Raw genomic sequence first — 13,107 nt, forward strand, 5'->3', positions numbered from 1 at the left:
TCAATGTTGAAAAATTACCTATTAAGGACCATGCCTAGGTGAAGGGGCAGGTCAATTCTCTGAGAGCCTCTGCAGCTGTGGATCGTAACCCTGGAGGGAGTTGCGGGACAGCCTTTGCTGATGCAGTTGTTTCTTGTGGATTGGAAAATAAATTGGAGGAAAGAGGGAAGAGGAGAAAGGTCAGACAATGCACAACGGCCTCTCAGTGGAGAGGTCAGAGAACAGCAACCGCCTCTCAGTCTCCTTGTATCATCATTATCATCCTCTTACATGAAAAGATCCATTCTACAGGTCTGAGTAGACCTCTAGCAGCCATTGGCAGGTGGCTCCAGTATCAATTTTATTGATTACCCATGCATATGTTTTGTAAATAAAAAGCTTTAATTAAAAAAAAAGAAAGAAAGAATGCCAAAATGTGTTACTGTGGGCTTTGAGTAAGGCAGAAAGTAATTCTTAGGTCATAGCCATAGTTAATATTCTCAACTCCTTTCAGATTTTCGTTACATTTCAGGGACTATTTTAAATTCCATATATCAATGGTATGAAAACCTTAGATATTTAAAAAGTTCAAAAAATACCATATGAGGATATATAAAAGAAACTGAAATTTTTTAGTCAGTAAACAACCACAGGATACTTATCTCTCTGGAAGAGTGTGGTAAGCACTCCATTGGTTGCTATATCTTGGTCCCTTCTACCTTTATAATTATGTATTTTGTTTGTTGATAGTTTTTTGGTAAGTAGCCAGAGGTCATTCTTGTTTATTTGCTGATGTTCTGAAGAAAAATGTAATAATTAGGTTGCAGGTACGAATTCATAAATCTAATTCTCTTAGATTTTTTTCTCCAGAGTGTATTGTGACCAAGAAATTTTTTTAAAAGCCTCTTTTCTATCCTAGTAAAGAGGGAAAAAGTTTATTTAAGAACAGATCTCTAACCTTTACATGTACTGTTTGAATAGAATTTTCCTATTAGGGTGCAGGTAACTTAGCCATTCCCAAAGTAATCTAAGAACTGATTTTCTCCACTGAGGATTTTCTCCATTCCCCCACTAGGAATAATAAAAAATACTGCCTAGCATATGCATTGATTAAATCAAGAACAAACCCAAAGGACATTTTTCTTCCTTTCCTTCAGGACTTCATCCCTGGATACTTCCCTGTCACTATGCATAATTTTGCAAATATTTTCATCCAGATGAGAGAGAGAATCAAGAATGATCTAAATTTTTCCTTGCATTTACTAGCAATATCAAGTGTGTATGTAATAACAAGGAGGGGAGAGTGAAAATTTCAGCATAATACAAAATTAAGGGAATGAGGAAGTCTAGGATCAAGAGCACAGTTGAGATGTTTGACTATAAGGTGAATAAATAAGGATATGAAGATTGATAAGCAAGATTCTAGAAAAGAACTGTGGTAATCTGTACACCCCCATCTCATTATCTCGGCATTAGCAAGGGAAGACATTGCCCGGACTTCTGAAACTGTCTCCTAGAAGACCATATCATCAAATCTTTAGTTGTCATTATTGTGAAGAACAAGACTTTATTACAGTCCTAGAATTAAGGATAGTCAATCTGGTTTGCTGGTACAGGCCTTTACAGGCCTTTTCTCTAGGCTATGAAAAAGCTTGTTTTTGTTTTACTGTTTACATGCTAGTGATTTGCCATATAAGTTTATGTAAGTCATGTATCTTCTTGGTTCATTTCCATAATGAAACATCCAACTTTTAGTTACTCAGGGTATGGTTATCTTGGCCCCTTATCATCTTCTTCATTTTATTTAATTTTAATCCTGGGTAAGACTTCTGCTAGAGAAATGAGAGTACAAAGAGAAGGAGAAAATACAAATCAGACAAAAGGGATTCTTTGAGCAAATTCTCTAAGAACGATGTAGCTAAAATGATAACTGCCCTTCTTTCCCACCTCCTACTTTTTTGGATTTCCTCTGCCAACATAGGCTTTTTTAAACAATCCAAGACATTTTTTTCTGGTGGAGTGTAGTGTGCTTTCTAGAGTCCCCAAATTGGGGTGCCAAAATATACTATGCTTTCTTTTTTTTTTTTTAATTTTAATAGCTTTTTATTTACAAGTTATATACATGAGTAATTTTACAGCATTGACAATTGTCAAACCTTTTGTTCCAATTTTTCCCCTTCTTCCCCCCACTCCCTCCCCTAGATGGCAAGATGACCAATACATGTTAAATATATTAGAGTATAAATTAAATACAAAATAAGTATACATTTCCAAACCATTATTTTGCCGTACAAAAAGAATTGGACTCCGAAATATTGTACAGTTAGCCTTATACTATGCTTTCTAGAGCCCCTATGCTAGGGTGCCAAAATGTACTATTCAGACTATCTCTCTGGAGGATCTTGGGACCAGCCCAAGTCCTTGGATTTAGTGGAGGAATGAAGAAGACAGAAGACCCACGAGGATAGTCAAAGATGGAGTCCTTATTTCAAGTCTTCTCAGCCCTTAAATATCTTAGTATTAATATATCATTACTAAGCATGTGCCAACTAGAGAACCATTACATCATCACATCACACAGAGCAAGTGCTAACCATAGTAGCATTATATCACCACAGCACACTATGCAAATGCTAACTATAACACCCTGCTATTGTTATATAAATGCCTCTTTACTCTAAGTATCCCTTGTTTCAAGTAGAACACAGGTGCTCACACTCTCCTTGACTTCTCAGGAAAGGTGAGAGCCCTTAGGGGAAATGGGGAGCTGAACCAGACATTGTTAGCAGGTTCCCTCTGGGCTGAAGGGTCTTATACATCACCCAGAGCTCCCCCACTATCTGTGACTCTCTCATGTGGTTCACTTTTTTTAAATGTATGAACTCAAGTGACTTCAGAGAGTAAAGTTAGTGAGAGGATCCCCATAATGGGCAGCACCTGGCATAATCCGTAAATCATTCAGCTTTTCTCAAGGACCCCATAATCATAGGACATTTTCATTAAATAACTATAATTGTTGGAAATTCAGTTCAAAACCTCCATTAAAGAAATATCAAGATTTAAAATGCATGCATTACACGTGCATACTTAAATAATATCAATAAATACATAAGGGCAGAAAATGTCAAACATTCCCAGAGGAGTGTACATTAAAGTATTATTCACATGATTAAACAGATTCATGATATTATTGAATTGAACATTACAGTGATGTAGAACACAACTCATCCATGTCTTCCCATACTGTCCATGTGCTTACATATTTCTAGAGTGGAGTATTTCTAGTTGCTCATTAAACAATAATTAGACATATAAATATACTCTGCAACATTGGGTAATTATTACAAAGTGGACTAGATGACCTCTGATGATTTTATTAGCTAATAATTAATCAACAAGTGTTTATTAAATACCAAGTATGCACCAAGCACTGTATTAAGTGCTACAGATACAAAGGCAAGTGAAACATTCCCTGTTCAAAAGAAGCTTACATTTTGAGAAGATAATGAGGACATCTATAAGTATATGCTGAATAAATGAATAAATACAGAGTAGTTAGGTTAAAGGTAGTTTGAGATGGCAACCATTTGAAGGGTTTGAGAAAGACTTTATATAAATGGTGTTGTCTGAGCTGGGGCTTGAAGGTAAAGAGGAAGGAGTGCCAGTGCAAAGGAGGATGAGAAGCTGAGGGAAGGCCATTTTGAAACGGACAGCAGAAAGGAAGGAGAAGTTACATATAGTGGTGCTGGGCAGATAGTTGTGAAAGATTTAAAAACTAAACACAATAGTTATATATTTTATTCTAGTGGCAGTAGAAAGCCATCAGGAATGACATGATCAGACTTGTGCTTAAGAAGGCCATAGTGCACGAATGTTTGTGGCAGCCCTTTTTGTAGTGGCTAGAAACTGGAAACTGAATGGATGTCCATCAGATGGAGAATGGCTGAATAAATTGTGGTATATGAAAATTATGGAATATTACTGTTCTGTAAGAAATGACCAACAGGATGATTTCAGAAAGGCCTGGAGAGACTTACACGAACTGATGCTAAGTGAAATGAGCAGGACCAGGAGATCATTATATACTTCAACAACAATACTAGATGATGACCAGTCCTGATGGATCAGGCCATCCTCAGCAACGAGATCAACCAAATCATTTCTAATGGAGCAGTAATGAACTGAACTAGCTATACCCAGAAAAAGAACTCTGGGAGATGACTAAAAACCATTACATTGAATTCCCAGTCCCTATATTTATGCACACCTGCATCTTTGATTTCCTTCACAAGCTAATTGTACAATAATTCAGAGTCTGATTCTTTTTGTACAGCAAAATAATGTTTTGGTCATGTATACTTATTGTGTATCTAAGTTATATTTTAATATATTTAACATCTACTGGTCATCCTGCCATTTAGGGGAGGGGGGGGGGTAAGAGGTGAAAAATTGGAACAAGAGGTTTGGCAATTGTTAATGCTGTAAAGTTACCCATGTATATATCCTGTAAATTAAAGGCTATTAAATTTAAAAAAAAAAAAAAAAAAAAAAAAAAAAAAAAGGCCATAGTGCAGATGTGAACTAAAGCAGAAAAAGATTGGTGAAGGGAGAGGAATTAAGGAACCAGTCATTTAGATGAGAAAGAAGTTAAGGTTGATGCCAAAGTTATTTACTTAGGAGACTGGAAGAATAGTCTTTGACAGAAAGAGGGAAATCTGGAAGAAGTGGGGTTTAAGGGAAAAGATGGTGATTTCTGTTTCATTGAGATTTCTCCAGGACATTGAAGTATCCAATAGATAACTGATGATGCAGGAGTAAAACTGAGGAGAGAGACTATGATTGGAGATAAAGATCTGGAAGTTATTAGCATAGAGACTATACTTAACCTCATATTATTGGTGGTTAGATGCTTGTTCCTACCCATCATAGAAGATTTTCAGGATTTATGAAGTAGATATTTTATGTGTCATTGGTGGAGTTTTTTGATTTTGGTTTCAGTTTTGTTTTTTGCTTAGCCCTACCTCAGGATTTTCTTTGGTATATGATTTGCAACAGTTCTTTGTGAGGATAATTCTAAGATACTACAAGAACTTGAATTACTGAAGAATGCTACAATTATATATTATATACTAGACTAAGACAGGAATGTGGACTGATATTCCAGATAGATTTTCCACATGGTTTGAAATGAAGAAGCTTTTGTGGTTAGCCATAAAAGAAAATTCAGTTAATCAGAGCAACACATTCCCCAAGCATTGCAATTAAACACATTTTTATTATAATACCAAGATATGCTTTTATAATTTTAATTAATTAAAAATATATTGCACAACATATTTTATTTCCCAGTAAGTTTAAAATAATTTACATATGCTGAATCTTCTTGGTATATAATAATATATATAATATATAATAATAATTATAGGTAGCATTTATATAGCATCTACTATGTATCACTCAGGAAACTAAGCGCTCTACAAATATTATCTCATTTGATCCTCACAAAAGCCCTGTGCTCTTAATAAGATAAGATAATAAGATGCTCTTATTATCCCCTTTTTGCATATGAAGAAACTGAGGCAAATAAAGATTAAGTGATTTGCCAAGATTCATACTATTAGTGTAAATGTCTGTGGCTAAATTTGAACTCGGGCCTCCTTGACTTCAGGCTCAGTGCTTTATCCATTGCACTTGTCTTGCTGCCAATAATAAGTAAATTGCTGCCTGTCTAAAAAATAGTGTAAAAAACTAATAGTTCATTATATCTAGTCTTTCAAAGTTTATAAAACATTATGGCAACACTGTCAGATGATAAAAGTAATACTATCCCCACTTCTTATATTAAATAAACTAAGTATGAAAGAAATCAGGTGTGCTGCCCAAGTATCACTCAGTTAAAATATCAAAGTCTGAATTCAAATTCAAGCCTTCTAATTCCCAAGTCTAAAAATTGTACCATGAAGTAAATGTCTTTTTTCCATTTGTACATTTTCTTTTTCTAGCCTACTCAGACAGTTATGCCAGGACAAGTCATGCGGGTGACAACAGGTGCTCCGATCCCCTGTGGTGCTGATGCAGTAGTACAAGTAGAAGATACTGAACTCATCAGGGAATCCGATGATGTGTGTAATTCCCGATCCTCTTTTTCATTGTTCTTTTGAATGGTTCTATAAGTCTAATCCTGTTTAAAAAATAAAACTCTACAAGTCTGACCAGGGTCTTCCATTATACTGGAACTTTGCTGTATTGAACCAAATTACCTTTAAAATAGGAAATCTTGTATTGATTTCTTTTGTAATGGCATTTGTTCTAACAGAAGTTGTCCTATATTTGGCACCAGAAATTTCAAGTGCAAATAAGGAATAATTATCTATCCTAAGGGACCAGTAACTATGAAGTTAAAGTATGTTGCTTTTTACTGGGAATTATTTCATAATGTAACTGGCTTGGGAACAAAGAATATAGAAATGATGAATTTAAAACCTCAAGGAAAAAAAATACTTAAGTAAAACACTGGATCCTTTTCTACTAAATCAGTCAAAATGACTTTTAGAAATTATTTTCTTTTGATTCAATGAAAATGCTTTTCAGTTTATTTTTAGCCTCTCCCCTAATGCTTAACTCTATGATCTCTTATGGCCTGAACAAGTTTTCTTCTCCCTAAAGCCAGATAGAATGTTTGAGAGACAATTATGAAGAGTATGAGATGATTTTGAATCATCTTGAATGGCTTCAAGATTTCGAGGGCTTTATCTTACTTTTGTTGTAAAGTTCTTTGAAATATCTTCTATAAAAGGAACAAAGGAACTTATACTAAAAAAGAAATATATTTGCTCCTATGCTTAATCTGTCATACAGATTCAGTTGTACTAAGGCAGCCACTTTCCCTTGGCTAAGATTTTGGGTTTGAGTTTTTAATCACTTACAAGCCTTACAAAATTCACCACTTGGGAAATAAATCATACTGTCTGCATATTGAAACTCTCCAAGCAGATTTATGGGTACCAAGAAAATCTGTAGAACAATGAGGTCCAGAACACACGTACATGCAAGTTTTGTTGGACGACACCTACGTCCAATGTCATCATATTTGCAATTTATAAATGTGGAATTGATTGTCACTTTTTATTAATACAAATTGTCTAGATAGCAAATAAAAGTCTTTCACTTAAAGCATTGCCATGAAATCTTGGTTTATGGATAAATGATTCAAAACAATGAAAGGGGAATGTCTTCTTTATTTCGTACATATTCATGAGGACAATCATAATATTTTCATTGAATGACTTTGGTGCCCATTCTGAAAATGAATTTCTTTGAATTAAGTTGATCGATAAAAGGAGGAGACTGTGAAAGAGGAAAAACTATGCAGTTTGCTCCTTGCCATTTAGCTTGTCAAGGTTTCAGGAACCTTCAGCAAAAATTCAAATGCTAATGTTTTTTCATTTAGCAAATGGTTTCCATTTCCATATATTTCTATACTATCTGTCTGGTGATAAAAGCATCTGAGGGAAGCAAGTGAGACCTTTTGAATGAATTTGGAAATTAATCTATTTTGTTGGATTGACCTGCAAGCAGTCACATGACATTTTCTTGTTCCAGGGTACTGAAGAACTGGAGGTACGGATTCTAGTGCAAGCTCGTCCAGGTCAGGATATTAGGTAAGTAGATAATATTCTTCATTGTATGAAAATGTATAACCAACTTATAAATGCACACATAAATTACTATGTATATATGCACATATGTGTACAAATAGTTATTGTCAAGAAAGTATATATAACATTGCTATACAACTAATACAAATAACTACTAGTTTAAGCTATTCACTTCAAAAAAAATTAATGTTTTTATAAAATTTACTGCAATATTTAAAGCTTCAATAAGTATCACTCTTAATTTGATTTCTTCATTCTTTTTGTACCCATTCTTTCTTTAGTGCAAATGCTAAAAGACAAAAGGCAATAGGAAGAAAAGGAAGGGTTACCAATCAAACTCTAACTGAATGATTGCAAATAGCCTATTACAGGTGATGGAGTTTGCTTTTACTAGTGATGATAATGGACTGCTCTTTCAAAATACTGCTGATCAAAACCAGAGTGCTTTTATCTACTTATCTTCCAAACTACTCATTTCTTCCCTTCACTGATATCCTTCACTAATGCTGAAGAATACTTTGGAAAGAAGGGCATGTGTTTTAACGGTTTCCTATAGGCAGGTTAAATTTGCACTGAATCTGTATATTCTGACATGACCATTCACTACTTTCTGCCCATCCCACTGCCACTATCCCCTGAAAATAAAAGCACATCCTCCAGAGGACTTCCCAGCTAGGATTAAGGCATGGTCTATGTGCATTGAATAGAGAGGATCAAATTGTCCCATGTGAGGCTCAGACTCAAGACTAACTTGGTTAACGTAGTTCTCTAATTATCTGAATTATTCAGCCACATTAAACATTCCAAATACTTAAGATTACGGATTAGTTAATTTTCATACATTCACATATCAATTTGGTATATGGAGTATGTCTTTATTAGGACTATAGTAGATAAAAATTTGAAAATTACATGTATGAGCAATGTCAATGTTCAATAATGGAAAGTCAATAAAGCAGGTCACAAAAAAAATCACAAAAAAAGTTTAAGAATGCCTGCCCTGAAACAATATGTTTACAAAATAGGCAGCTTTTAACTCTCAAGATATAAATGATAAATTATATGAGCCTCATTTCCCATTCAGTTTTCCTATATTTAATGACTCCATCAGTGGAGGTATAAAGGGTACATCTTTTTTTCAGGGGAGTTGAAAAGTTGCTTTTCTGAATCACAGTATTTGTGTTTATACTCTGGCTTTCAGACCCATTGGCCATGACATCAAAAGAGGGGAATGTGTATTGGCAAAGGGAACCCATATGGGGCCATCAGAGATTGGTCTCCTGGCAACTGTTGGTGTCACCGAAGTTGAAGTTAACAAGTTTCCAGTAGTTGCAGTCATGTCAACAGGGAATGAGGTAAAAAAAAAAATTTACTTTCAAGTAAATTTCTGACATCCATTCTGATAGAGTTGTAGATCTAACCCAAAATGTTGTCAGTTAACATTCCTTGTGTCCATATTGAAGATTTGTATCAGTTTCTTTCTCTATAATCTGATGGGTTTAGAGAAAGTGATCCCTGAGACCCCTTCCAGTTAATATGGATGATCCTTTGACAAGATGATCTTCTAACAGGAAAGTTGGAGAGTGATTTTGAGGTAGTTTGAGTTAAAAAAAAAAAAATAAAACTATTCCCCATGCAATTAGAAATTAGATGTTTGGAAACAGAACATTCATTAGAATAAATTATTAAAACCACTGGCTTCTGTGTAACCATTACATCTTTTAGAAGAAACATAAATTGTCACTTGGAAGCTATGTATACTTGATTTTGTATTTTCAACACTTAGGCCACAACAATAGTGTGTTCACTCACCTTTCTATTGAGATATTGGATAATCCCTGGGCAGGGCGTCATGCTGTCAGGATACTACCACAGTGAGCCCTTCTCCCTGCTCAAAAGACCACGTCATTTAATCATTAAGAGTAGATTGTTGTTTAGTCTTTCTCTCTTAAAGGCAGAATGCTCTTCTAATGTGTCAAAATGCTGCTTCAAGCCTAATTCAGGAAATTGAGTAAAGTGTGCATTGGTTCTTCTTTTGTATAGAATGTGCATTGTTTCGGTAAGGGATTTCTGGGTCTAACTGTCTAGTTTTCACTTCTGGAAACTTAAAATTTTATAGTAAAGTTACAAAAACTGCTTGGCACATAGTAAATGCTTCCTACATGCTTGTTGACTTACTAGCTAGACAAAATTTTTAAAAATTTTAATATTAAAAATATTACACGTTTGACATATAAGAGGGATATCTTTTAGGGAAAAAAACTATGTGGTTTGAAAAATCTTTATTTTTTTCTTATTACTATTATTTTTAATTTCTAAAATCCTAAATATGATTTACCCTATGGCTTTTCCTCTGGAGCAAAAAAATATCTCTTCTTATGTGGCTAAACAGGTAAAATTCACATTCCACATTTGTTTAGTTCCTAATGGCTGTGCTCATCTTTTTTCCAGTATTATCTATTGACTTCTAACCTTCTAGGATCAAGGAACAACAATTATATCAGCCTTACCTACATAGTAAAGGAGAAGCTAGATGAGTTTCATATTTCATGGATCAAATAATTTAAATACAGTGTTCAGAATCAGGAATTAGGTTTAATGCAACTTACAAGAACCTCATATCTAAGTGTCTGTAGATTGTTTAAAAATATTTTATACCCAGTTTAGTATTTTCCAAAGCTTTTCCATGGAACAATGGTATTTTGCATGATGTGTCTAGGCATTCCATGAGAAATTATTGATACTAATGCTATTTTGCTCTATCAAACATTAAGTATGCCATTTTGTGTGTCAGAATATTTATTGTACTTGCTACAATTGTACATACACACTCATCTTTTGCATGTGTCATTGATTTTTTTAATCCCACATAAAGGACTTTACATTTATCATTATTAAATTCTATCTTACTATTATATTTGTTAATGTACATTATCTCATATGCTAAATTATCTATTATCATCTCATATACTCGATTATAAATTCCTTGATATCTGGGAGTGTGTCTTCTCTTTGTTATTCCCCTGATAGCTAGCACAGTGTGCTGAATCAAGGAAGAGTCTATTGTACAATTTAATTCAGCAGATCTTTATTAAATACTTACTGTGTATAAGGCTATGTTTTGAGCTAAATGCTCAAGGTACACAGAGACAAAAGTGAAAGTCCCTACCTTCAAGACTATGGGAATAACAAAAGGTGTATTAATAATGTTAATAATAATCACTAACCTATGGTAGCAAGCAAACAAGCAATGGGGGTCACAGAAGAAGGAAAAAGATAATCTTCTAAGAAATGTTCTTATGTGTCTTGAGGTGCCATACCCGTTTCTCTCTTTACCGACATATTGTCTCCACAAAAGAATTTAAGTTCTGTAAAGGCAGACAGACACTGTTACATGTTTTTATATCCTTGGTGCATTTAATAAACTTTGATGGATTGAATCATCACTCACAGAGCATGACATGTTAGATTTCATACAAAGTAGATTTTATATATTTTCTATTACTAGCTACATATATTACATTTTTACTCTTTGCCCCAGGAACACTGCTCAAATATATTTACTGCCACTTTGGGCCGAGACCCCCACCTATATCATCTTCAGTTTTCTTTTAGTCCAGTTAAAAAAAAAATCATCATGAAGTATTTCCGTGACCATGGATCACTAAATCTTGGGTAATATCTCTTGCCTTCTTATCATCTGGGTAGGATTGTTTATACCCTGCTGCAGTCTTCATTACAAAGCTCTGATTTCTTCCATTCTCTTACTGTCAAATTGTGTTCAAAGGAACTAAACTTAAGTTCCCTGAGAATCATATTCCTGTTTCCTTACCTGTGAAACAGTTCATAGACAGTCATGTTGTAGTTGTACTTGCCACCAAAGATAATCAAGGCAGAGAAGACTAGTTCAGTGCTACAACGTTTACTAGCACCAAAAACATTCTCTGAAGTCCTAGACTTTCAGCTACTTTTTCTTGTGTGAGTAGTCCCACTACCTAAGTATTATTCCTTTCACACTTTTCTTGAGAAATTATACAGGATTTTTGATGCTTAGATTCTACATGACAGACCAACAACACATATTCACACTGATTTTCCCTGATCAATTATGACCTCATAATTGACCAACACATCTAATCAATTCTAACGTGGTCCTAGCCAATTTAGCATTAGTTAAAATATAAATTAGTGGATTATTGATCATCTGTATCTAGAATCAAGTTTGGTACATCAGTCTTGGAACTTAGTAGCATCATCTCACTTCAAAGCCAAGAAATTTAATTTAACTTAATTAGATAGGATAAATTTTTCTCACTGTCATATAGACCTTATTGGGTAAATGCAGTAGACTTCTAGTATTCATTATTGTACTGGTATAAAATTGTTTTTAAGCCCCCTAGCCTGTCTTCATTGGCTTGCTTCAGTGAATTGTTGTCTATAAAAGCCAATACCAATGCATCTTTGAGGTAGTTAAAATATATCCTCAAATATCTTCTTACACTTATCATACTATTGATCTTTAAACTGTACCAGAGGGTTCAGAAATGATGTCTCTCCTTTGCTTTTCTACTTTTGGTTTTTTTATAAGACTACAGATCTCAAGCCAGAAATGTATTTCAGAGACCATCTAGTCTAACCGCCACATTTTCGGATGAGGAAATTGAGGTCCAGGGAGATTTAAAAGACTTATTCTAAGTTACATGTGAGGAAAGTGTCAGAAATAAGATTTAAACTGAAGTTGTCTAACTAGAGTCAATGTACTTTCTGCTATACCACACCTCTATATCTCATCCACATAACCATGAATGAGAAATCACTTTGAAAAAATGAAATTATGACCTATGTACTTGTCAGACTTTGCAGAAAGGAGACTTATAAATTGGCAGTTTCAGACCAGTAACCCCCAACTCATCTAAAACCTTCAACATTCTCTTCTAACATCTTTCTTCATTCTATTCTAACATCTTTCCTCATTCTCTTCTAACATCTTTCCAAATACATCAAGACCATCCAAATGCACCAAGTCCTCCAAGAGGGGTTTGTGTCATCCACTAATTTTTCTTCATAACCACAAAAAGTTGTAAGAACCCTCTATATCAGACTATGCTCAGATAATTATATAGTATCTACAGCTCAGGTTCAACACAGAAATCCACTGGTTCCAAGGAAGACAGTCAAAGGCATGGTGAAGCTGGAACCATGTACTAAAATATCTTAGATATCTTATTCTTCTCTACCCTCCTATAAGTGAAGCATATGGATTCTGGGACTCCATGCTTATGCCAGTATTTTCCTGAGGCCACCCACTTCAGAGAAAGCATTTTTATTAACTTGCTGATTCAATGGTTAACTTATTGAAGTAGAGTGAGAGCTTGTCAGTTCTCATATTCAGTGAATAGTGAACTCCTGATTACAGTCCTCTATAAAAATTTCTTCACCTTAACATTAAAGCAGAAGCCTTCTCTCCTTT

At 34.5% G+C, this 13,107-nt stretch overlaps 1 protein-coding gene across 13 annotated transcripts in view; it reads left to right on the top strand.

Moving 5' to 3' along the window:
• The window catches only part of GPHN (gephyrin), a 751,804-nt gene that overhangs the window by 650,475 nt on the left and 88,222 nt on the right, over nt 1-13,107 (top strand). For all 13 annotated transcript variants that reach the window (XM_031952740.1, XM_031952743.1, XM_031952746.1 and 10 more), the window contains 3 exons: nt 5,982-6,101; nt 7,582-7,640; nt 8,839-8,992. In XM_031952740.1, the coding sequence (XP_031808600.1) occupies nt 5,982-6,101; nt 7,582-7,640; nt 8,839-8,992 (333 nt within the window). The remainder of the gene's footprint in view (nt 1-5,981; nt 6,102-7,581; nt 7,641-8,838; nt 8,993-13,107) is intronic.

Source organism: Sarcophilus harrisii, chromosome 2 (genome assembly GCF_902635505.1).
Source record: "Sarcophilus harrisii chromosome 2, mSarHar1.11, whole genome shotgun sequence".
Classification (NCBI taxonomy): Eukaryota; Metazoa; Chordata; class Mammalia; order Dasyuromorphia; family Dasyuridae; genus Sarcophilus; species Sarcophilus harrisii.